We start from the raw sequence: 23731 nt of genomic DNA on the forward strand, positions 1-23731 counted from the left end.
GCGGCTCCGTCTCGGTGCTGCCCGCACAGCTCCGGCGCGCAGCGCCTGCGCCTGCGCCTGCGCCTGCGGGACCGGCGGCGTCGGAGAGGAAAGACGGCGGGCTCCGAGCCGGAGGCAACGGCCGCTCCCGCGCTCGGCGCCTCAGCCAATCGGAGCCGGCGGCGCTGCCGCCGACCAATCCGAGACCGGAGGCGGGCCGGAACTGCCGCCGACCAATGAGAGGCGCGAACGGACCGGAAGTGTCGCCGACCAGTGAGAGGCCGGGGGCGGGGCGGAGCGGCTGTGGGGGCGGGGCCTCGGGGTGCTCTGTATTGCCATAGGGGATGGGATTGGGATCGGAATTGGGATCGGGGATGTGGGATTGCGATTGGGATGAGGGATTGAGATTGACAGGTGGGTGATGGGCTTGGGATGAGGGTCTGGGAATGAGATTTGGAACTGGGATTGGGATGTGGGCTGTAGGATGCGGGGTTGGGATGTTGACTGTGGGCTCGGAATGTGAGATTTGGGACTGGGCTGTGGGAATATGGATGTGGGATCTGAGGGCAGTGCTGTGATGCCTGAGGTCACCCGGAGTCACTCTGTGATCAGCCCACAGCTGTGTGTTCCAAAGAACAGCCACTGAGGTCAGGGGCAGCAGTCCAGGCAGGGAGATGCTGTGGTGGGAAGCAGGCTTGGTGCCGACGTCCTGCAGGGAAACGGGTGCAGACTGCATGGGACAGTGTAGGACAGCACGTGGTGGAGATGGCTGAGGGGCTGGCAACGCTGGAAGGCCCTGACGGAGCCAAGGTCTTTGTCCAGCAGGCCGTGGATGGTGTCTGTGGTACAGAGAACCGTGAGGGGACACGCTGTCCTCGTGGCACTGGGCTCTCGTGGCCTCCTTGTGCCCCATGCAAAGGCTCCCACTGCTCCAGGAATAGTCTCGATCCTGCATAAGGGACAGGATCTCCCTTCCAAAGGTCTGGGCATCAGGGTTTGGCCTTGCTGCTCCATAAGGCAAAGGATGCTGTTCTCAGCATCACAGCCACCAGCACAGCGCCTTTGTCTCCCTGTAATCATGGCTTCCAATTATCTGCTCTAACAAGTCCCTGGGGGCCGTGTTGGCAATGGCTCTCAGCGGGGCCCATTCATACTCCCAGAAACTTCCTTCCAACTTTATCTTCCTGAGCACTTTGTGCAGTCTTCTCTCAGCACTGGAGGATGATGGACTCAGCACCAAACACCCCAAGGAGACCAGTACAACCCCGAGAGCCCTCAAGTGCTTTGTGCCTTCCTGACATCTTCCTCAAGTCTTCAGAACCTGTACAGCTAACTGGAGAGCTATCAGGAGTGCACTTAAAGAGGAGGACCCTAAGGTACATTTAACGAGTCTCTTTATTTATTTATATTTTCTCCAGTATTAAAAGCAAATTAAGGCAGCACTTTGCAGACAGTAATCATCCAAGGCGTCTCCTAATGAGGTTTGCTCTTTCACTGTGTGGACAGACTTTCTCCTCAGCCTCCCAAGCCCATTACTGCTCACATTGGCCCCGTGGGATTTTCATCCCTTTTCCTCACATCAGTCTTCTCTGAAATTTGCAGCTCAGTGTTGCTTTTCTTTGCATCAACTCCCACTTGCCTTCCTCAGAGAACCAGCTGCACATGGGCACAGAGGGATTCCTCCTTGTTGCCAACAAAGGGGAATCAACACGATGCAATTGAATGAACAGTAAAACACTCTCCTCAGCTGGATGCCATGTTCAAGCTGTCTGCCTTCCAGGGGGAATTTCGGTGCCAGAAGAACTTTTGGCAGAGAAAGTACATACAAACACAAATAAGAAGTTGAGTAAAGAATTCATTAGACTTCTGAGATGGCCCAAGTTTCCAACTTATGGGAGCTCCTAGAGTAACCAGATAGCTGGGAGGTATCTGAAAGAACAAAGAGCAAAGGGAGGGGGAAATCTGGAGAGCAGTGGGAAGGGCACATGCCCACACTGCCTGCAGAAAACACGACCTTAGCCATGGTCATTTATTCAGGAGAGCTGGAAACACCTGCAGGGAGTGGGAGATCAAATACAGAGGTGAGACCAAGCAGGGCTAGCAGCTGCCTGTGTCCCAGCACCTGAATGCTTTTGTGTCCTCCAAACACAGTTCTGGAAAACAGTGACACAATAAATCTCCTCAAAGACTGGTATTTCCAATAAGGAGAGAAACCAGGCCCCAAAGCAGTTTAGAAACTGAGAGGTGTGTTGGCACATTTTCTGTGATTTGGATCTTTCTCTTCAGTTCTTTGTTCCAGTTTTATTGACATTACATAACATCTTTCACACCTACAGCCTCAAAACAAACACACAAACAAACAAAACAACAGAAAAAAAAACATCTTTGACAGTGATAGGCCCAAGGAAAATGGTTACACACTAAAAGAGAAAATAAGATTAGATGTTAGGAGGGAATTCCTAATGTCCTTAACATCAGGTTGTGAGGCAATGGAACAGATTGCCCAGAGAAGTTGTGGATGCCCCATGCTCAAGGCAAGGACAATGACACGGGGGTTGGAACTTGATGGGCTTTAAGGTCCCTACCAATCCAAGCTATTCAATGATGTATGTTGGAAATATCCAAACACTTTATCAGGACGATATCTCTGATAAAGCAGATTTTATTTGCAATTGCAATGGAGGGGCCTCCTGCAAGCAGGACAGCACTCAGAAAACAGCGTTACATCTTTTATTCCCTATTGCCCGATGCTTCTCTCTTTCTCCCCCAGTTCCTCATTGGCTGAATACTTTAGGTTCCCAATCTTCTCAACGCTTCACTAAACATACAAACACTGGACAAACATAGATCTCTGCTGGCTAAGTGTAAACTTCTAATTAATTAATTAACGTCTGACCCTCACTCCACACTTGGTTATTGTTTCTGGATATCTGCTTGACCTCCCTTGCATAGAGATAAGCTCGGAAGGAGGAAAGTTCTTCTACAAACCAGTTGCCCTTTTTAGTATCTAATGCAGAAACAACATTCCATTCCCACAGACACCACAGAGTGACGTCCGCTCAGAAATTGTACAAAGACAAGTGATAGCTGGCAACCTACTGCTGGGAACCTGTTTTGGCAGGGGTGGTGAACGTGGTGAACCCCCGCTGGTCCCTTCCAACCCCTACGATCCCGGGTTCTACTTTCTGTTCACAAATCTGATGTCATCCAATCCAACGTCCCGCTTTCTTAACTCAGCCGATATCCCCTCTTCGTTCCTCTTCCTTCCTTCAGGTGATCCTGCCCACAATGTCCATGTGAAATGTCTCATCCTGCTTGGAAGGCTGTGAGGAAAGCAAATCTCTGGGATCCCCCAAACAAAGCACTCCCTGCCCGGCAGGGTCGCGGGAGCCATGGAGTCATGACTGTGACACAGAGGATCAATGCCGGCTAATTTATGGAGCGTTCTAACAAGGAATCAACGACTTCCAGGCAAAACTAAGCAACTTTCTGACCACAGGTCATCAGCGTTACGGGTAGAGTACTTTGGAACAGTACTTGTTTCCGTATCTCCTTCTTGAACATCACTTCAGGCAACGGCCACTAAAGGAAAACAAGTAATACTACACTGAGAGCAAAGAAAAGGAGAGAGAGAAAACAGTGAGCGGTCAGCGCTCCCACCCGGGGCGGGCAGCAGGCTGCTGGTGCCAGCATCACAATGGGCAGCGGCCAGCACCGGCCACGCTGTCATCGCGTCACCATGGCGACGTTTGTGACATGGGCACCCGGGAGGGGTATGTAGGCAGAGCACGCTGGTGGGTCCTGCATCCTGAAGGAGCATCTGGCAGAGAGCAGACGCATCTGAAGGATGAGCTCCGGCATGGCTGGCGCCAACAAGGAGCAAGCCGCCGGCACGAGGCGGAACGGGATGAGCGAGGTCGGCCCCGCAGCGAGGCGTGCCTCCAGACCGACACGCGCCGACACCGAAGGTACACGGGTCCACAGCCAACCTTGGCACGAGATGACACTTTCCATCTGCCACCTCGCTCCTGCCTGGCAGCGGTAGCGGTGCTGGGAAGCGGCAGATGCAGAGTGTGACCTGCTTTTCCTTTGCCCTCCAGAGCGAGTTGCCGTCTGGGATGCGGTGGCCGCCTACGTACGGGAGCAGCTGCTGCTGCAGAAGGTGTGTTGGCTGTCGGGTTCCTCCTCTCCCCATCCAGCTCAGCCTGGACTTCCTCTGAGTCTCCCCCTCCACAGAAAGCAGGAAACTGCCCCCACATTTCTCTCCTGGGCATCCCACGGGCTTCCTGCAACTCCTGCACGATCACTTGTGCCGGGCACTGTCTATCTCAGGGCTGATGCCTGTCTCTGGAAGCCTCTGGATCCCACGAGGCTGCTTCTGCCCTGCCTGCTGTGCTGCATTTGGGAGGGCGAGGGGAAGGAGAGGACTGCGCAGCCCCTTCCCAAAGCCATTCCCGATGCCCTGGCTTGTGCCTCTGAACAGCGGCAGAGGGCTGTCCCTACCTTGGACCCCTTCGGCTCTTCCTCCAGCCGTCCCATAACCCTTCCGCCCTTCCTTTCTCTCCCACTTGCAGGGGGTCTGGATTCCCACCTTTGGCTTCTTTGACACCATCTCCAAAGACATCCGGACTGAGGACGGGACGGTGACTCTGCAGTGGCCCGTGTTTCACCTGGCTACAAACCTCATAGCCACGCACCACCTCAAGGCCCACAGGGAGTCCCTGCCAGGTAGGAGGGGGGATTAAACTTTTGCTGGCTTCATGGACAGGGCAAACGGCCACCACCTCCATTCTCAAAAGCAAACCTCTCCCTCTGAGCAGCCCGTCCAAATATGGGGCCGTTCTGGCTGATGTCCACCAGAAGCACTTCTAGGGAAGAACCTGTGGAAAACCACCCGTATCATCAACTCCGTCCCTCGCATTTTTCAGTCCATAGGAAGGTGGAGCCGCTGAAATACAGCAAGGTGGCCGCAGCTGCTTCTCTGAGCTGGCAGACACTCCGGACTTGCATTCAAAGCACCGTGTCCCTGCTCTCCGGCTGCCTGCAGAATGGGGAGAACGTTGCCGTTGTCCTCAAGGACATCGGCGTGCTCCTCATTGACGGACTGACCTTCCAAATGAAATTCTACTACGACTTCCTCGAGAAGCTGTCAGGGAAAGAGAAATTCAGAAGAGCTGCTTTCAAGGTGAGCTGTAGTTTCTCCATGACCCAGGCAGAGCTGTGACACCTGCTGTGCCCGCACACGGCCCACCAGGATCTGGCCAGCTGCTCAGGCCGTACAAGTGCTGTGCTGCTGTCAGCTCTCCCCGCCTTGGGCTCCTCGTGTCCCCAGGACCTCAGCCGTGACGAGGACATCCCACATCCTCCCCCTTTCTCCCCTGCAGGCCCCCTGGCTGCTGGACACGGTGGTGTCCCGGATGGCACCGGTGGCCTCCCTGGCGCTCTCTGGCTGCCTTGTCGTCTTTCCCAAGTGAGTATGTTGGTGGCTGTAGCTGCTGCTTGATGCAGCTGCTCAGCTCTCATTCCATCACGCTTGCTCCTTGTGTCCACGACTGTCCTGCCCATGAGCATATGTCCTACAGTCATGGAAGGATTTCAGCTGGAAGGAACCCCGAAAGGGCACCTAGTCCCACTCCCCTGCAGGGAACAGGCACACCTACCGCCAGATGAGGTTGCTCCGAGCCCGGTCCAGCCCGACCTTGAATGCCCATCCGGGCACCCACCACCTCTCTGGGCAAGATGTTCCGGTGCCTGCCACCCTTCTGTCAAAACCTTCTTCCTTATATCCAATCTAAATCTTCCCTCCTGCCTTTTGAAACTATTTCCCCCTCACTTATCCCGACTGATGCTGCTGAAGACTTTAGAAAGTCATGTGCTTCATGCAGCATGAAAATGTGCCTGGGAGCAGACAACCAGAGAGCAACAAGGATTGCTGGAGCGCTGCGTCACACCGGTTGCTGTCTTCTCGTCACGTACAGGTTTCAAATGGAGTTTGTTCCCAAACCACCGCCCGCAATAAGACGCAGGTCCTCACGAAGCCTCCCTGGTCCGGAGAAACCAAAGAAAGAAGAGACTTTGCCACCTCTCGTCCAGGGCAAGAAAGGTAAAGCAGCTGCCAGCTCCTTTCCGCGGCACGGGCAGCATACTTGAGATGGGAAATCCCCTGCTGAACATCAGCCAAGGGCTCTGACTTGTGTCAAAGCTTCACGCCAGCTCAGCACGGCCTCTTCCCAAACTAAGGAATTGTTGGCCTCTCCCAAACTAAGGCGCTGAGCGTGACGTGCCCCCATCCCTGGCTATGGCAGGAGGATGTGCGGATCTTAGGCCCTGCCCTCCCCCAGTGGAAGGATACGGTCCCCAAAAGTCACTCTGCCACCTCATCGTCACCACCCAGCTCCTCTTTCCCAAAGCCAACGTCACTAATGCAGTCCCAAAACAGAGCTGAATTGCAGAGAGGAGGAGTGGGGCCAGGGATGGTGTCAGGAAGGGTACGAAGGCGGTGCAGATGTCAGCAGTGGGGGGAGCAGAGCGTCCCTCTCAGATGTTCTGGGAACAGGCCTGAGAGCCCCTTGTGAGTGAGCCAAAGGGTTTACGGTGAATCTCCTCTGCCTTCTCCATTCCAGTGAGATTTGCTGACCGTCCAACCTTCATCAAACGCTTGAGCACAGACAGCGTTGATGGAGGACACCTCAGAAGGATAAGGAGCTCACTGCTGAAGGAGAGCTCCAAGGCCAGGTGAGGCTGGAGGCTCTGGGCTGGGATGTGCATGGGGGTGACACAGCGAGAGCCCGTTCCCTAGCCCCAAAGGGTCACTGTTGGTGGCCGCCCAACAGTGCTGAACGCAGCACCCACCGTGCTGGGATGGGGACGCCAGGAGCCCCCCTCTCCGCATCCCAGGAGAGTCACGGGGCAGCCGCTGAGCTGTCTGTGGGGAGGGCTGCGTTGCAGCCAAGGCTCCTGGCTCAGGCTTGCAGCATGCGGCCCCAAAGCCATCAGCCACTCACGCGGACCCCTCCCGCTCTGTCCTTTCAGTCCGCTGCCACCCATCCGGAGGGCGTCTGAAGCCCAAGAGCAGCCGGTGACCTGCGAGCTGCAGGGGGAGGCAGTACCATCAAGCAAACAAGACCAGCGCCGAACACTGGGAACCAAACACGTGAGCTTCCTTGATGAAGTGCAGGAAGCAGGAAAAGCCCATCGTGAGGATGCGGTGCAAAAATTGCAGACAGCCAAGGCCGCACCCCCTCAGATCACCTTGAGGCCAGCAACACCTTTCAGAAGCGACTCAAGAAGATCTTCCACAAGGGCTGAGTCTACAGAGCCTCAAGGCCGACCATCCAGGCTCCCACTGACTTGTGACTCGGTGAAACTTCTCAGGCAGAGGGCAAGGAAGATCAGGACAGTGCAGGATGCACTGGGGCAGATGGCAGCATCACCACTTCGTGGGGAGTCCAGGCTGCCTGAGGAGTCTTCCATCACCCGACCTGGACTGCTGCCACCCATAAAAGAAGAAACGGGGTCTCCCGAGTGCCAGCCTCCAAAGACCAAACCCCCAGTCCGCAGGAAGGCCACACCCTACCCACGCTGATGCGGGCATGGGGTGCCCACGACACACACAGCTCCACTGGAGGCTGCAAAACAGATGCGTCAATCCCATCTGCATCACATCTAATACTAACCAGGCTGCCCAGGGCCCCATCCGACCTGGCCTTGAACACCTCCAGGGACGGGGCATCCACAACCTCTCCGGGCAGCCTGTTCCAGTATCCCACCACTCTCTCTGGAAAGAACAATCCAATCTGGCATCCAATCTTCAACTCAAAACCACTTCCCCTTGGCCTGCCATTAGCTACACCATCAAAGAGTTGACTCCCCTCCTGTTTGTAGGCTCCCTTTATGTACTGGAAGGCTGCAAGGAGGTCACCCCGCTGCCTTCCCTTCTCCAGGCCAACAAGGAGATCTAGAGTGAAATGTAGAGGGGCAAAACCATCAATAAAGCCTTATCAGGGGCCTACCCTTTAAAAACCTCCAGAACGCCTGTGACAGTGTCATTGCGCCTTTTGACGCCAGCTCTTGTGCTGGTGGAGGGAGAAAGAATTGCGAGAGGGCATCAGAGCGTCTCACAGTGCTTTGATGCCCAGGGAAATCCAGCACAGTCTCTTCTGTCTTATCTGGATCACAACTTACAGGCTTTTGGCCTGGCAGGGCCCCTTTGGCCGGCTTGGAGAGGTCTGCAAATGCAGAGCTCCATGGGCCAGCCGGCCGGCCACCTCTCGCCTGGCAGTGCTCCCCTGAACGGCCAGCCGGCTTTCGGCCTGGCCCAACTGGCCGGCCAGGAGGCTTCAGGCCTCGGAAGGCTTCCCCAGCCAGTCAGCCAGCTTCACCAGAGATTCCGGATCTCCCTCAAGGCCTGAGTGCAGCCGCTCCACGCAGCCCCAAGGCAGACCATCCAGGCTGCCACAGCTGCCTCGTGGAGCACTCCAACTGCCCAGGCAGAGCACCAAGAAGAGCAGGCCTGGCAGGCTGCCCCCAGCCGACTGGCCTTTGATCTTCATTAGGCCTTGTTCTGCTGTGGAGGACAGGTGGAAGCAATTCACTTGTCTGGCAAAGGGTGGAGCCTGGTTCCAGCCCTCCCTACCCTCACGTAGGGGCTGGCTGCCAGCTGTGAGGGCTGTCAGCATGGAGGTGTGTTCTTTGTTGGTGTTCTGTGTGCCCTGATCTTCTCGTGGCCTCCTTGTGCCCCATGCAAAGGCTCCCACTGCCCCAGGAATAGTCTCGATCCTGCATAAGGGACAGGATCTCCCTTCCAAAGGTCTGGGCATCAGGGTTTGGCCTTGCTGCTCCATAAGGCAAAGGATGCTGTTCTCAGCATCACAGCCACCAGCACAGCGCCTTTGTCTCCCTGTAATCATGGCTTCCAATTATCTGCTCTAACAAGTCCCTGGGGGCCGTGTTGGCAATGGCTCTCAGCGGGGCCCATTCATACTCCCAGAAACTTCCTTCCAACTTTATCTTCCTGAGCACTTTGTGCAGTCTTCTCTCAGCACTGGAGGATGATGGACTCAGCACCAAACACCCCAAGGAGACCAGTACAACCCCAAGAGCCCTCAAGTGCTTTGTGCCTTCCTGACATCTTCCTCAAGTCTTCAGAACCTGTACAGATAGCTGGAGAGCTATCAGGAGTGCATGTAAAGTGGAAGAGCCCAAAGTACATTTAATGAGTCTATTTATTAATTTATATTTCCCCCGGCATTAATAGCACATTAAGGCAGCACTCTGCAGTCCATCTTCATCCAAGGCATCTCCTAATGAGGTTTGCTCATGGGGCTATGGGGACAAAAAGGGAAGGGTGGGATGTGAGGAGTGGTTTGAGGCAAAAAGGTGGGGCGGTGTAGGAATGCCTTTATTTCTTCCTGAGATGGGACTGGGGGTCCCTGTAGCCCAAAGGTGGGGCCACGATCCATGACCCCACATGAGCCAAACCCCAAGATGACCACATAACCCTGTGTGTGCGTGACCCCATGGCAGCGTGTGACCCACAGCCCTGTGTGAACCATACCCCCACACGACCCTGGGACTCCCTGACCCTGCCTGCCCCCATCACGCTGCGACCCACTGCCATGTGGCCCCAGAACTCTGGGATCCCTGCCCCCACCTCACCCCCACCATATAACACTCTGAGACCCGTAACTCCCTATCACCCAACCTGACCCTACCATCCCTTCTGACCCCATTGCTCTGACCTAGAACCCCATATGACCACATAACTCTGTGCAGTGCCATCTGACCCTACGTCACCCCATAACTCTGTGACCTGCATGACCCCCCTGTGACCCACGACCTCCTGTGCTAACCCCATGTGGCCATAGAACCATCTGTGTGTGGGGAAAAGGCATCTTCTCCTTGGGGGGGGACTGCCCCAGAGCTGCCCCAAAGGCGACATGGGGTGGGCTGCAGCCGTTTCCCTCAGTTTGGAGAGATGGGAACTGTCCAAAAGAGCCAGAAGGAGGACATGAATGCTTCTGCAGGGAAACACCTGTCACAAGGTTTGGTGACAAAGCGATCCCACCGAGACTAAGGAAGGGGCTGGAGCTTGGGTGCTGCGTGGCAACGAAGGAGACTTGAACCAGGGATAGAGCTGGGATGGACTGCAGGAAATCAACTCCTTAATGGGGACAGTGGGAGAAGAAATCCAAGTCAGCTGCAGAAGGAACAGCAGACCTCCTTACAAAAAGGCGTCCCAGACTGGGGACGTTGGAGCAGTAGGGACAGTGGTAAAGAAATGGCTCCAACATCAGGTCTTGGAGCAATTACTGCAAAGACCCCGAGAAATGGACAAAGAGCTCTGATGGCAGCGCAGCACGAGGAGGAAGGAATGCATGGTGGTGCAGAAGGAGAAGGATGGAGAACAGCAGCGGTGGGATTCCCCTTTTGCACGGTCACCCACCGCTACGGGACTCTGCAACAAGAAGCTGCACCCTGCTGTGGTCAGCACGGCTGTGCTGAGCTGTTACGGTCAGGAAACATTCTAACATCTGCACGGATAGCAGGATAAGTAGGATCAGAGTGAGAGCTGTGCTGTTGTTCAGCAGACAGATGCTGAGCAGAGCACAGCAGGACCAGGATGTTCGGACCAAAGGAAGGTGGAGACTGCACACGAGGGAAGGCACAGGTGCAGGACAGAGCATGAGACACAGCAATGGCAACAGCTGTCAGAAATCCTGCCTGCCTGTCTGCATAGGAAAGCACACAATAACACCAAAAGGACCAGGTTGGCCACAGACCTCACCTAGAGAAACAGCAGAGCGGATGCGTGGCCTAGACTGTGAGCCTGCAGTCCCCAGCCAAGAGGGAACAGGAGAGCAGGGACTGCCAAGGGAGGAGAGCTACAGGAGCAGAAGGAGCTCAGTGAGCAGCTGCGCCTTTTCTCCCTCACCACAAGGAGGGAGAGTGCAGAGAAGCCATAGCAATAACAGATGAGCTTTGCTGCTGCAGGGAGAGCTGTGCCTGATGGAAGAGCAGTGATGAGAGCGTTTCTTGCACAGCCCATGGGCACTTGGGGGGATCTGCAGGGATGGGGGAAGCCCTACAAAGCTGTGGGACAGACAAAGGACACGGATGGGAGGACCCCAAAGGGGCACTTTGGGGCAGCTATGGGGCACAGCCACACCTAGGAGCTGCCTTTACCCAACACACCGCTGGTGGTGGAACTGCTGCTGGCCACGGGCCGTGGGCAGTGATGGGGCTGTTCTGGGCTGCTCTAGGATGGCTCTGGGGCTGCTATGAAATGGGGCAGCTATGGGACACAGCCACAGCTCAGTGGGGTTGATGTTCCCGCACACAGAGCTGGTGGTGAATCTGCTCTGATCATGGAACCTCTTCCATAGCCCCCCGGACTCCCAGCTTGCCCAGCAAGATGGGGGCAAGCCGGGGGTCAGCAGATGTTATAGGCAGCTGATGTACAGCGACCCCAGAGCCACCCTGTAGCGTCCCCTGAACGACCCCAGAACAGACCCATCACTGTCCACAGCCTCATCCGGGGTTGTAGTGCTCACAGGGATATGGGTCATGTGGAGCCTTGCGGTCATGCCGAGCTCTATGGGGTTTTGGGGTCATGTGGGGTTATGGATCAGGGCCCCACCTTTGGGCCACAGGGAACCCCAATCCCCTCTCAGGAAGAAATCAAAAAATGCATTCCAGCACCACCCCACATCCCCCATTCTCACCCCAAACCCCTCCCCACATGACCCCAGACCCTCTACATCCCCATGCCACCCCACGTTCCCACACCCACAAGTCCCACCTTTACCTCACACGTTGCCTTCTCCTGCGCAGCACTCTGCTCCTGCAGCCTGTGGCCCATATCCCCAGTGCTCCCACATCACTTTCACCCACATCTGTGTTGTGCAGGAAGTGCTGCAGCTCCACATTCCTCTCCAGCAGCAGCTGCCCCTGCCCCAGTATTATTTGGTTGTATGGGTTCTGGAGGGAGAAGGGGGTGAGGAGGGGCCCAGGTTGGCTATTGGGGTCCTGGAATAGTGGCAGGGGTCCTGTCAAGGACTGTGGAGGTCTCTGACGTTGCTAAGGAGCCCTGGAGGCGATAAGGGAGATCTGAGGGAGGAAATAATGGGGGTCTGCTGGAGTCTAGTGGGGAATATGGGGTGCTGCTGGGGGCTATGGAGGTATGTGAGGTTTTTGGCCAGCTGTAGTGGAGAAGTTCCTAGTCTGAGGAGGTCATTAAGAGGAAATGGGGTCTGTGCTGGGCTACTGGGATCTTGCAGGGAAAGTATTGAGGGAGGAGGGAGGTGTCGGGGCTCTGAGGGAATTATGGGTGGGCTGTAAAGGAAAGGTAATGGGTTATCTTGGGGAAAGCAAGGGGCAGCCATGGGGGATGGAAGGAACACCTACAGGAATGCAAGGGGAATCTGGGCTGGGGCAAGGGGACGGCTAGGGGAAGAACAGGGGAACGTCCCAGGAACGGAGTTCTTCTTTCAAATCCACATCTGCTACTTCCTGACGTAGCTGCAAGACTGCCAGAGAAGCTGCAGTACCGCTGCCCATTCAGCTGCCTGTGTCAGAAAGAGCTGCATGTTAGTGGGTGCAACTGCCACTACAAGGCCAACTCCATAATTGCAGACACAAAACCATCACCTTCAGTATCTGTTACAGGCTGACGACCGTGCCCTTGCACAGGAACCATTCCCACACAGCAAGGGAACTCCTTCACTGCCTTAGGATGCGGAAGAGGAAGAGCCCCAAAGCCTTCACAAGATGCTATCTTGCCACCAACTTTGGAAGCTACACACACCTTCTCCTTTGAGAATTAGCAAGATGAATCAATGCACGTTGCTGCTGGAGAGGGCTGTGCTGCATCTCCTGCTGCCATCCTTGGGTTGTCATCGTGATGCCAATCCACAGAGCACTTTGAAGGGCAGTAACCTTGCAAGAAAGAACAGAGAGCAGAGAGCTCTGCCGTGCATTTCCTGTTAGAACACAGAGATGAGCTGTACAGCCCTTGCTCTCAGAACACACACCGTTTCTCTTACCAGCTTTCCATTCCTGCACAACGCTGTTCAAACCCCTCCTCCATCTCTCCCTTCATACACAACGCACAGCCTCTCCCCAGCGACGAGCTCTGTGCTGTTTAATGCCTGTGCCATCATCGGGACCTACAGAAGAAACCTTGCGGTTAAGAGGGTTAATTAGACAAGCGCTCTGTCTGGCAGAATTCACCATCTTAAGCACTTTAAAGAAGCGTCTTCTTGAACGCCCTGAATCTCTGTGACACATCAGGAGATGCTGAACTAAACCGGCAGCCTTCTCAAAAATGGAAGGGCTCTTCAGAGCCAGCTGGAAGGGGAACAAGATCCTAGGGGGGCTGTGGAGCTGGTAAGGGAGGTCTGAGGGAGGAAATACAGATGCCTGGATGCCTGGTGCTCAGGCACAAGCAGAAGTGCTGATGGAAAATCACCACACAGCACAGACTGAGTCGCTGGTACCTTGCAGTGAGGAAAGGCTGAGATGCACAACGTCCTCACCTGCCTGCTTCTTGGAAGTGGAGGTTCAGCAGCAGCTCCACTCGTGATTAAGTCCTCCAAAAACCTTCTTCTTTCTTCCTGATCAGGAGACTGGATAGTGAAACCTTCTCCAAAGCCATTATGAAACTATATCTGTACCTGAAGCCCAAGGAGAAAACACGTGTCAGATTTAAGACCACAAAACAGTGCTATTCTATTCCAATCAAACTTCAGTTCTGATTTAAGTTTCACGACTGGCATTTCAGCCACCCTGCTATGGATAGGTTAAACCTATGGATAGGTTATAGGGTGGGAGAGGAGGGTGAGCCTTCTAGCCCAACGTCCCCTTATAGCCTACCATCACCCTATGGCCCCACACAGCCACTTATGGAACCACATCTGCCATACACCTCCTATAGGCCCATATCTCCCTATATTCCCCCACTGCCCCCCTCAGCCCCTCTACGTCCCCCCAAAACTTCCCATAGCATAATAACCCTCTCTATAGACCCTCCCCAGCCCCCTATCATCCTATAGACCCTCCCATTGCCCACCACAAACCCCTATAGTCCCATTAACCCTTTAAAGGTCTATAACTTCCTGAAGGGAGGTTGTAGTGAGCTGGGGGTCGGCCTCTTCTCTCGTGTCATTAGTGATAGGACCAGAGGGAATGGTTTCAAGCTACGGCAGGGGAGATTCAAGCTGGACATTAGGAAGTATTACTTTTCAGAAGGGGTGATCAGGCACTGGAATGGACAGCCCATGGAGGTGTCACCGACCCTGGGGGTGTTCAAGCAAAGACTGGATGTTGTGTTGAGGGACATGGTTTAGTAGGAGCTATTGGTAGTGGGTGAACGGTTGGACTGGATGATCTTTTAGGTCTTTTCCAACCTTGGTGATTCTATGAAAGGAAGGGGGGAGCCTTCTAGCCCCACAGCCCTTAGAGCCCACCCTAGAGCCCCCTATCACCCTATGGCCCCACACAGCCCCTTAGAGAACCATATCCCCCATACACCCCCTTGTAGTCCCATATCCCATAAGAACTCTCCTATAGCCATCCCACTTCCCCTTATAGATTCCCCCAAGAGCCCCCCAGTCTTTTATAACCCTCCCATATCCCCTTATAACCCGTCTATAGTCCCCCCACATTTTCCTATAGCCCCATAACACCCTATAGCCACAATAAAGCCCCCTATACTCCCATATCCCCCGTAACACTTTGATAGCCCATGCATATCCCCTTATGATCTTCCCTTACAACTGTATAGCTCCCCAAATAGCCACCGACAGTCCCACGCCCCCCCAGCTCCCATAGCACCCTATATCTCTCTATAGCCCTAAAACACCCCCTAAAGCCCCCCCAGTGCCTTATAGCCCCATATCCCCCTCTATCCCCCACATAGCCCCCTTTTCTCCCATATCCCCCATACTACTTCTAGAGTCCCCACAGCTTGCTATTGCCCCAAATCTCCCTGTAGCCACAATAAAGCACCCTATAGCCCCACAAACCCCTATATCCACCCCTAAGGCCCCCGAAGCCCTAGAGCCCCATACCCTCCTATCACCCACGCAGCCCTATATCCCTCTACAGCCCCCCTAAAGCACCTCATAGCCCCACATCCCTCCTGATAGCCCCCCAACCCCATATTCCCCACACAGTACCTATACCCTCACATCCCCCGACACTCCCCCACATCCCCGATATTCCCCCACATTACCCCATACCCCCCCAAACCCCATATTACCCCACAGCCCCCCAGCAGCCAAAACAGCCCCTAAACTCCCACATCCCCCCGGATCTCCCCCACCGCCCCCCGGACCCACAGCTCACCTCAGCCCCGGGGGGCACCGGGAGCAGCGCCGGAGGCCTCGGGGGGGCACGGCCCGGATGCGGGCAGCAGCGCTGCGGCGGTTGGGCCCCGAGTCCTTCAGCCGTCCCAAAGCCCCGCATCCCGCGCACGGTTCCTCTCCCCGGCCCCGGCCCAAGCCGTTCTCCCGCACACCTCCGGCTTGTGCCGCTTTCCTCAGCACCGCTCCCGTCGTGCCGCGGCTCCGTCTCGGTGCTGCCCGCACAGCTCCGGCGCGCAGCGCCTGCGCCTGCGGGACCGGCGGCGTCGGAGAGGAAAGACGGCGGGCTCCGAGCCGGAGGCAACGGCCGCTCCCGCGCTCGGCGCCTCAGCCAATCGGAGCCGGCGGCGCTGCCGCCGACCAATCCGAGACCGGAGGCGGGCCGGAACTGCCGCCGACCAATGAGAGGCGCGAACGGACCGGAAGTGTCGCCGACCAGTGAGAGGCCGGGGGCGGGGCGGAGCGGCTGTGGGGGCGGGGCCTCGGGGTGCTCTGTATTGCCATAGGGGATGGGATTGGGATCGGAATTGGGATCGGGGATGTGGGATTGCGATTGGGATGAGGGATTGAGATTGACAGGTGGGTGATGGGCTTGGGATGAGGGTCTGGGAATGAGATTTGGAACTGGGATTGGGATGTGGGCTGTAGGATGCGGGGTTGGGATGTTGACTGTGGGCTCGGAATGTGAGATTTGGGACTGGGCTGTGGGAATATGGATGTGGGATCTGAGGGCAGTGCTGTGATGCCTGAGGTCACCCGGAGTCACTCTGTGATCAGCCCACAGCTGTGTGTTCCAAAGAACAGCCACTGAGGTCAGGGGCAGCAGTCCAGGCAGGGAGATGCTGTGGTGGGAAGCAGGCTTGGTGCCGACGTCCTGCAGGGAAACGGGTGCAGACTGCATGGGACAGTGTAGGACAGCACGTGGTGGAGATGGCTGAGGGGCTGGCAACGCTGGAAGGCCCTGACGGAGCCAAGGTCTTTGTCCAGCAGGCCGTGGATGGTGTCTGTGGTACAGAGAACCGTGAGGGGACACACTGTCCTCGTGGCACTGGGGTCTCATGGCCTCCTTGTGCCCCATGCAAAGGCTCCCACTGCTCCAGGAATAGTCTCGATCCTGCATAAGGGACAGGATCTCCCTTCCAAAGGTCTGGGCATCAGGGTTTGACCTTGCTGCTCCATAAGGCAAAGGTTGCTGTTCTCAGCATCACAGCCACCAGCACAGCGCCTTTGTCTCCCTGTAATCATGGCTTCCAATTATCTGCTCTAACAAGTCCCTGGGGGCCGTGTTGGCAATGGCTCTCAGCGGGGCCCATTCATACTCCCAGAAACTTCCTTCCAACTTTATCTTCCTGAGCACTTTGTGCAGTCTTCTCTCAGCACTGGAGGATGATGGACTCAGCACCAAACACCCCAAGGAGACCAGTACAACCCCGAGAGCCCTCAAGTGCTTTGTGCCTTCCTGACATCTTCCTCAAGTGTTCAGAACCTGTACAGCTAACTGGAGAGCTATCAGGAGTGCACTTAAAGAGGAGGACCCTAAGGTACATTTAACGAGTCTCTTTATTTATTTATATTTTCTCCAGTATTAAAAGCAAATTAAGGCAGCACTTTGTAGACAGTAATCATCCAAGGCGTCTCCTAATGAGGTTTGCTCTTTCACTGTGTGGACAGACTTTCTCCTCAGCCTCCCAAGCCCATTACTGCTCACATTGGCCCCGTGGGATTTTCATCCCTTTTCCTCACATCAGTCTTCTCTGAAATTTGCAGCTCAGTGTTGCTTTTCTTTGCATCAACTCCCACTTGCCTTCCTCAGAGAACCAACTGCACATGGGCACAGAGGGATTCCTCCTTGTTGCCAACAAATGGGAATCAACACGATGCAATTGAATGAACAGTAAAACACTCTCCTCAGCTGGATGCCATGTTCAAGCTGTCTGCCTTCCAGGGGGAATTTCGGTGCCAGAAGAACTTTTGGCAGAGAAAGTACATACAAACACAAATAAGAAGTTGAGTAAAGAATTCATTAGACTTCTGAGATGGCCCAAGTTTCCAACTTATGGGAGCTCCTAGAGTAACCAGATAGCTGGGAGGTATCTGAAAGAACAAAGAGCAAAGGGAGGGGGAAATCTGGAGAGCAGTGGGAAGGGCACATGCCCACACTGCCTGCAGAAAACACGACCTTAGCCATGGTCATTTATTCAGGAGAGCTGGAAACACCTGCAGGGAGTGGGAGATCAAATACAGAGGTGAGACCAAGCAGGGCTAGCAGCTGCCTGTGTCCCAGCACCTGAATGCTTTTGTGTCCTCCAAACACAGTTCTGGAAAACAGTGACACAATAAATCTCCTCAAAGACTGGTATTTCCAATAAGGAGAGAAACCAGGCCCCAAAGCAGTTTAGAAACTGAGAGGTGTGTTGGCACATTTTCTGTGATTTGGATCTTTCTCTTCAGTTCTTTGTTCCAGTTTTATTGACATTACATAACATCTTTCACACCTACAGCCTCAAAACAAACACACAAACAAACAAAACAACAGAAAAAAAAACATCTTTGACAGTGATAGGCCCAAGGAAAATGGTTACACACTAAAAGAGAAAATAAGATTAGATGTTAGGAGGGAATTCCTAATGTCCTTAACATCAGGTTGTGAGGCAATGGAACAGATTGCCCAGAGAAGTTGTGGATGCCCCATGCTCAAGGCAAGGACAATGACACGGGGGTTGGAACTTGATGGGCTTTAAGGTCCCTACCAATCCAAGCTATTCAATGATGTATGTTGGAAATATCCAAACACTTTATCAGGACGATATCTCTGATAAAGCAGATTTTATTTGCAATTGCAATGGAGGGGCCTCCTGCAAGCAGGACAGCACTCAGAAAACAGCGTTACATCTTTTATTCCCTATTGCCCGATGCTTCTCTCTTTCTCCCCCAGTTCCTCATTGGCTGAATACTTTAGGTTCCCAATCTTCTCAACGCTTCACTAAACATACAAACACTGGACAAACATAGATCTCTGCTGGCTAAGTGTAAACTTCTAATTAATTAATTAACGTCTGACCCTCACTCCACACTTGGTTATTGTTTCTGGATATCTGCTTGACCTCCCTTGCATAGAGATAAGCTCGGAAGGAGGAAAGTTCTTCTACAAACCAGTTGCCCTTTTTAGTATCTAATGCAGAAACAACATTCCATTCCCACAGACACCACAGAGTGACGTCCGCTCAGAAATTGTACAAAGACAAGTGATAGCTGGCAACCTACTGCTGGGAACCTGTTTTGGCAGGGGTGGTGAACGTGGTGAACCCCCGCTGGTCCCTTCCAACCCCTACGATCCCGGGTTCTACTTTCTGTTCACAAATCTGATGTCATCCAATCCAACGTCCCGCTTTCTTAACTCAGCCGATATCCCCTCTTCGTTCCTCTTCCTTCCTTCAGGTGATCCTGCCCACAATGTCCATGTGAAATGTCTCATCCTGCTTGGAAGGCTGTGAGGAAAGCAAATCTCTGGGATCCCCCAAACAAAGCACTCCCTGCCCGGCAGGGTCGCGGGAGCCATGGAGTCATGACTGTGACACAGAGGATCAATGCCGGCTAATTTATGGAGCGTTCTAACAAGGAATCAACGACTTCCAGGCAAAACTAAGCAACTTTCTGACCACAGGTCATCAGCGTTACGGGTAGAGTACTTTGGAACAGTACTTGTTTCCGTATCTCCTTCTTGAACATCACTTCAGGCAACGGCCACTAAAGGAAAACAAGTAATACTACACTGAGAGCAAAGAAAAGGAGAGAGAGAAAACAGTGAGCGGTCAGCGCTCCCACCCGGGGCGGGCAGCAGGCTGCTGGTGCCAGCATCACAATGGGCAGCGGCCAGCACCGGCCACGCTGTCATCGCGTCACCATGGCGACGTTTGTGACACGGGCACCCGGGAGGGGTATGTAGGCAGAGCACGCTGGTGGGTCCTGCATCCTGAAGGAGCATCTGGCAGAGAGCAGACGCATCTGAAGGATGAGCTCCGGCATGGCTGGCGCCAACAAGGAGCAAGCCGCCGGCACGAGGCGGAACGGGATGAGCGAGGTCGGCCCCGCAGCGAGGCGTGCCTCCAGACCGACACGCGCCGACACCGAAGGTACACGGGTCCACAGCCAACCTTGGCACGAGATGACACTTTCCATCTGCCACCTCGCTCCTGCCTGGCAGCGGTAGCGGTGCTGGGAAGCGGCAGATGCAGAGTGTGACCTGCTTTTCCTTTGCCCTCCAGAGCGAGTTGCCGTCTGGGATGCGGTGGCCGCCTACGTACGGGAGCAGCTGCTGCTGCAGAAGGTGTGTTGGCTGTCGGGTTCCTCCTCTCCCCATCCAGCTCAGCCTGGACTTCCTCTGAGTCTCCCCCTCCACAGAAAGCAGGAAACTGCCCCCACATTTCTCTCCTGGGCATCCCACGGGCTTCCTGCAACTCCTGCACGATCACTTGTGCCGGGCACTGTCTATCTCAGGGCTGATGCCTGTCTCTGGAAGCCTCTGGATCCCACGAGGCTGCTTCTGCCCTGCCTGCTGTGCTGCATTTGGGAGGGCGAGGGGAAGGAGAGGACTGCGCAGCCCCTTCCCAAAGCCATTCCCGATGCCCTGGCTTGTGCCTCTGAACAGCGGCAGAGGGCTGTCCCTACCTTGGACCCCTTCGGCTCTTCCTCCAGCCGTCCCATAACCCTTCCGCCCTTCCTTTCTCTCCCACTTGCAGGGGGTCTGGATTCCCACCTTTGGCTTCTTTGACACCATCTCCAAAGACATCCGGACTGAGGACGGGACGGTGACTCTGCAGTGGCCCGTGTTTCACCTGGCTACAAACCTCATAGCCACGCACCACCTCAAGGCCCACAGGGAGTCCCTGCCAGGTAGGAGGGGGGATTAAACTTTTGCTGGCTTCATGGACAGGGCAAACGGCCACCACCTCCATTCTCAAAAGCAAACCTCTCCCTCTGAGCAGCCCGTCCAAATATGGGGCCGTTCTGGCTGATGTCCACCAGAAGCACTTCTAGGGAAGAACCTGTGGAAAACCACCCGTATCATCAACTCCGTCCCTCGCATTTTTCAGTCCATAGGAAGGTGGAGCCGCTGAAATACAGCAAGGTGGCCGCAGCTGCTTCTCTGAGCTGGCAGACACTCCGGACTTGCATTCAAAGCACCGTGTCCCTGCTCTCCGGCTGCCTGCAGAATGGGGAGAACGTTGCCGTTGTCCTCAAGGACATCGGCGTGCTCCTCATTGACGGACTGACCTTCCAAATGAAATTCTACTACGACTTCCTCGAGAAGCTGTCAGGGAAAGAGAAATTCAGAAGAGCTGCTTTCAAGGTGAGCTGTAGTTTCTCCATGACCCAGGCAGAGCTGTGACACCTGCTGTGCCCGCACACGGCCCACCAGGATCTGGCCAGCTGCTCAGGCCGTACAAGTGCTGTGCTGCTGTCAGCTCTCCCCGCCTTGGGCTCCTCGTGTCCCCAGGACCTCAGCCGTGACGAGGACATCCCACATCCTCCCCCTTTCTCCCCTGCAGGCCCCCTGGCTGCTGGACACGGTGGTGTCCCGGATGGCACCGGTGGCCTCCCTGGCGCTCTCTGGCTGCCTTGTCGTCTTTCCCAAGTGAGTATGTTGGTGGCTGTAGCTGCTGCTTGATGCAGCTGCTCAGCTCTCATTCCATCACGCTTGCTCCTTGTGTCCACGACTGTCCTGCCCATGAGCATATGTCCTACAGTCATGGAAGGATTTCAGCTGGAAGGAACCCCGAAAGGGCACCTAGTCCCACTCCCCTGCAGGGAACAGGCACACCTACCGCCAGATGAGGTTGCTCCGAGCCCGGTCCAGCCCGACCTTGAATGCCCATCCGGGCACCCACCACCTCTCTGGGCAAGATGTTCCGGTGCCTGCCACCCTTCTGTCAAAACCTTCTTCCTTATATCCAATCTAAATCTTCCCTCCTGCCTTTTGAAACTATTTCCCCCTCACTTATCCCGACTGATGCTGCTGAAGACTTTAGAAAGTCATGTGCTTCATGCAGCATGAAAATGTGCCTGGGAGCAGACAACCAGAGAGCAACAAGGATTGCTGGAGCGCTGCGTCACACCGGTTGCTGTCTTCTCGTCACGTACAGGTTTCAAATGGAGTTTGTTCCCAAACCACCGCCCGCAATAAGACGCAGGTCCTCACGAAGCCTCCCTGGTCCGGAGAAACCAAAGAAAGAAGAGACTTTGCCACCTCTCGTCCAGGGCAAGAAAGGTAAAGCAGCTGCCAGCTCCTTTCCGCGGCACGGGCAGCATACTTGAGATGGGAAATCCCCTGCTGAACATCAGCCAAGGGCTCTGACTTGTGTCAAAGCTTCACGCCAGCTCAGCACGGCCTCTTCCCAAACTAAGGAATTGTTGGCCTCTCCCAAACTAAGGCGCTGAGCGTGACGTGCCCCCATCCCTGGCTATGGCAGGAGGATGTGCGGATCTTAGGCCCTGCCCTCCCCCAGTGGAAGGATACGGTCCCCAAAAGTCACTCTGCCACCTCATCGTCACCACCCAGCTCCTCTTTCCCAAAGCCAACGTCACTAATGCAGTCCCAAAACAGAGCTGAATTGCAGAGAGGAGGAGTGGGGCCAGGGATGGTGTCAGGAAGGGTACGAAGGCGGTGCAGATGTCAGCAGTGGGGGGAGCAGAGCGTCCCTCTCAGATGTTCTGGGAACAGGCCTGAGAGCCCCTTGTGAGTGAGCCAAAGGGTTTACGGTGAATCTCCTCTGCCTTCTCCATTCCAGTGAGATTTGCTGACCGTCCAACCTTCATCAAACGCTTGAGCACAGACAGCGTTGATGGAGGACACCTCAGAAGGATAAGGAGCTCACTGCTGAAGGAGAGCTCCAAGGCCAGGTGAGGCTGGAGGCTCTGGGCTGGGATGTGCATGGGGGTGACACAGCGAGAGCCCGTTCCCTAGCCCCAAAGGGTCACTGTTGGTGGCCGCCCAACAGTGCTGAACGCAGCACCCACCGTGCTGGGATGGGGACGCCAGGAGCCCCCCTCTCCGCATCCCAGGAGAGTCACGGGGCAGCCGCTGAGCTGTCTGTGGGGAGGGCTGCGTTGCAGCCAAGGCTCCTGGCTCAGGCTTGCAGCATGCGGCCCCAAAGCCATCAGCCACTCACGCGGACCCCTCCCGCTCTGTCCTTTCAGTCCGCTGCCACCCATCCGGAGGGCGTCTGAAGCCCAAGAGCAGCCGGTGACCTGCGAGCTGCAGGGGGAGGCAGTACCATCAAGCAAACAAGACCAGCGCCGAACACTGGGAACCAAACACGTGAGCTTCCTTGATGAAGTGCAGGAAGCAGGAAAAGCCCATCGTGAGGATGCGGTGCAAAAATTGCAGACAGCCAAGGCCGCACCCCCTCAGATCACCTTGAGGCCAGCAACACCTTTCAGAAGCGACTCAAGAAGATCTTCCACAAGGGCTGAGTCTACAGAGCCTCAAGGCCGACCATCCAGGCTCCCACTGACTTGTGACTCGGTGAAACTTCTCAGGCAGAGGGCAAGGAAGATCAGGACAGTGCAGGATGCACTGGGGCAGATGGCAGCATCACCACTTCGTGGGGAGTCCAGGCTGCCTGAGGAGTCTTCCATCACCCGACCTGGACTGCTGCCACCCATAAAAGAAGAAACGGGGTCTCCCGAGTGCCAGCCTCCAAAGACCAAACCCCCAGTCCGCAGGAAGGCCACACCCTACCCACGCTGATGCGGGCATGGGGTGCCCACGACACACACAGCTCCACTGGAGGCTGCAAAACAGATGCGTCAATCCCATCTGCATCACATCTAATACTAACCAGGCTGCCCAGGGCCCCATCCGACCTGGCCTTGAACACCTCCAGGGACGGGGCATCCACAACCTCTCCGGGCAGCCTGTTCCAGTATCCCACCACTCTCTCTGGAAAGAACAATCCAATCTGGCATCCAATCTTCAACTCAAAACCACTTCCCCTTGGCCTGCCATTAGCTACACCATCAAAGAGTTGACTCCCCTCCTGTTTGTAGGCTCCCTTTATGTACTGGAAGGCTGCAAGGAGGTCACCCCGCTGCCTTCCCTTCTCCAGGCCAACAAGGAGATCTAGAGTGAAATGTAGAGGGGCAAAACCATCAATAAAGCCTTATCAGGGGCCTACCCTTTAAAAACCTCCAGAACGCCTGTGACAGTGTCATTGCGCCTTTTGACGCCAGCTCTTGTGCTGGTGGAGGGAGAAAGAATTGCGAGAGGGCATCAGAGCGTCTCACGGTGCTTTGATGCCCAGGGAAATCCAGCACAGTCTCTTCTGTCTTATCTGGATCACAACTTACAGGCTTTTGGCCTGGCAGGGCCCCTTTGGCCGGCTTGGAGA

At 55.2% G+C, this 23731-nt stretch overlaps 2 protein-coding genes, 1 long non-coding RNA gene and 2 pseudogenes across 3 annotated transcripts; 2 read left to right on the forward strand and 3 right to left on the reverse strand.

Annotated features, from left to right (window-relative positions):
• Nucleotides 1-1356: 1356 nt before the first annotated feature.
• On the reverse strand, nt 1357-4518 carry LOC149913682 (uncharacterized; annotated as a pseudogene).
• On the forward strand, nt 4423-7564 carry LOC149913683 (uncharacterized). The gene is made up of 3 exons (XM_090129233.1): nt 4423-6082; nt 6603-6714; nt 7012-7564. Exons 1-3 carry the CDS (start codon nt 5683-5685, stop codon nt 7562-7564), a joined length of 1065 nt encoding a protein of 354 aa, XP_089985359.1. The 5' UTR covers nt 4423-5682.
• A 1621-nt stretch (nt 7565-9185) lies between these two features.
• On the reverse strand, nt 9186-13278 carry LOC149913684 (uncharacterized). Its single transcript, XR_016461042.1, has 2 exons — nt 11786-13278; nt 9186-9303 (listed from the first exon to the last, which is right to left on the reverse strand). It is a non-coding gene; the product is annotated as an uncharacterized LOC149913684 (long non-coding RNA).
• A 3605-nt stretch (nt 13279-16883) lies between these two features.
• LOC149913685 (uncharacterized) lies at nt 16884-20045 on the reverse strand (annotated as a pseudogene).
• On the forward strand, nt 19950-23091 carry LOC149913686 (uncharacterized). Its single transcript, XM_090129243.1, has 3 exons — nt 19950-21609; nt 22130-22241; nt 22539-23091. Exons 1-3 carry the CDS (start codon nt 21210-21212, stop codon nt 23089-23091), a joined length of 1065 nt encoding a protein of 354 aa, XP_089985369.1. The 5' UTR covers nt 19950-21209.
• Nucleotides 23092-23731: the final 640 nt, after the last annotated feature.

Source organism: Phasianus colchicus, chromosome 35 (assembly GCF_987193195.1).
Source record: "Phasianus colchicus chromosome 35, bPhaCol1.hap1.1, whole genome shotgun sequence".
Taxonomy (NCBI): Eukaryota; Metazoa; Chordata; class Aves; order Galliformes; family Phasianidae; genus Phasianus; species Phasianus colchicus.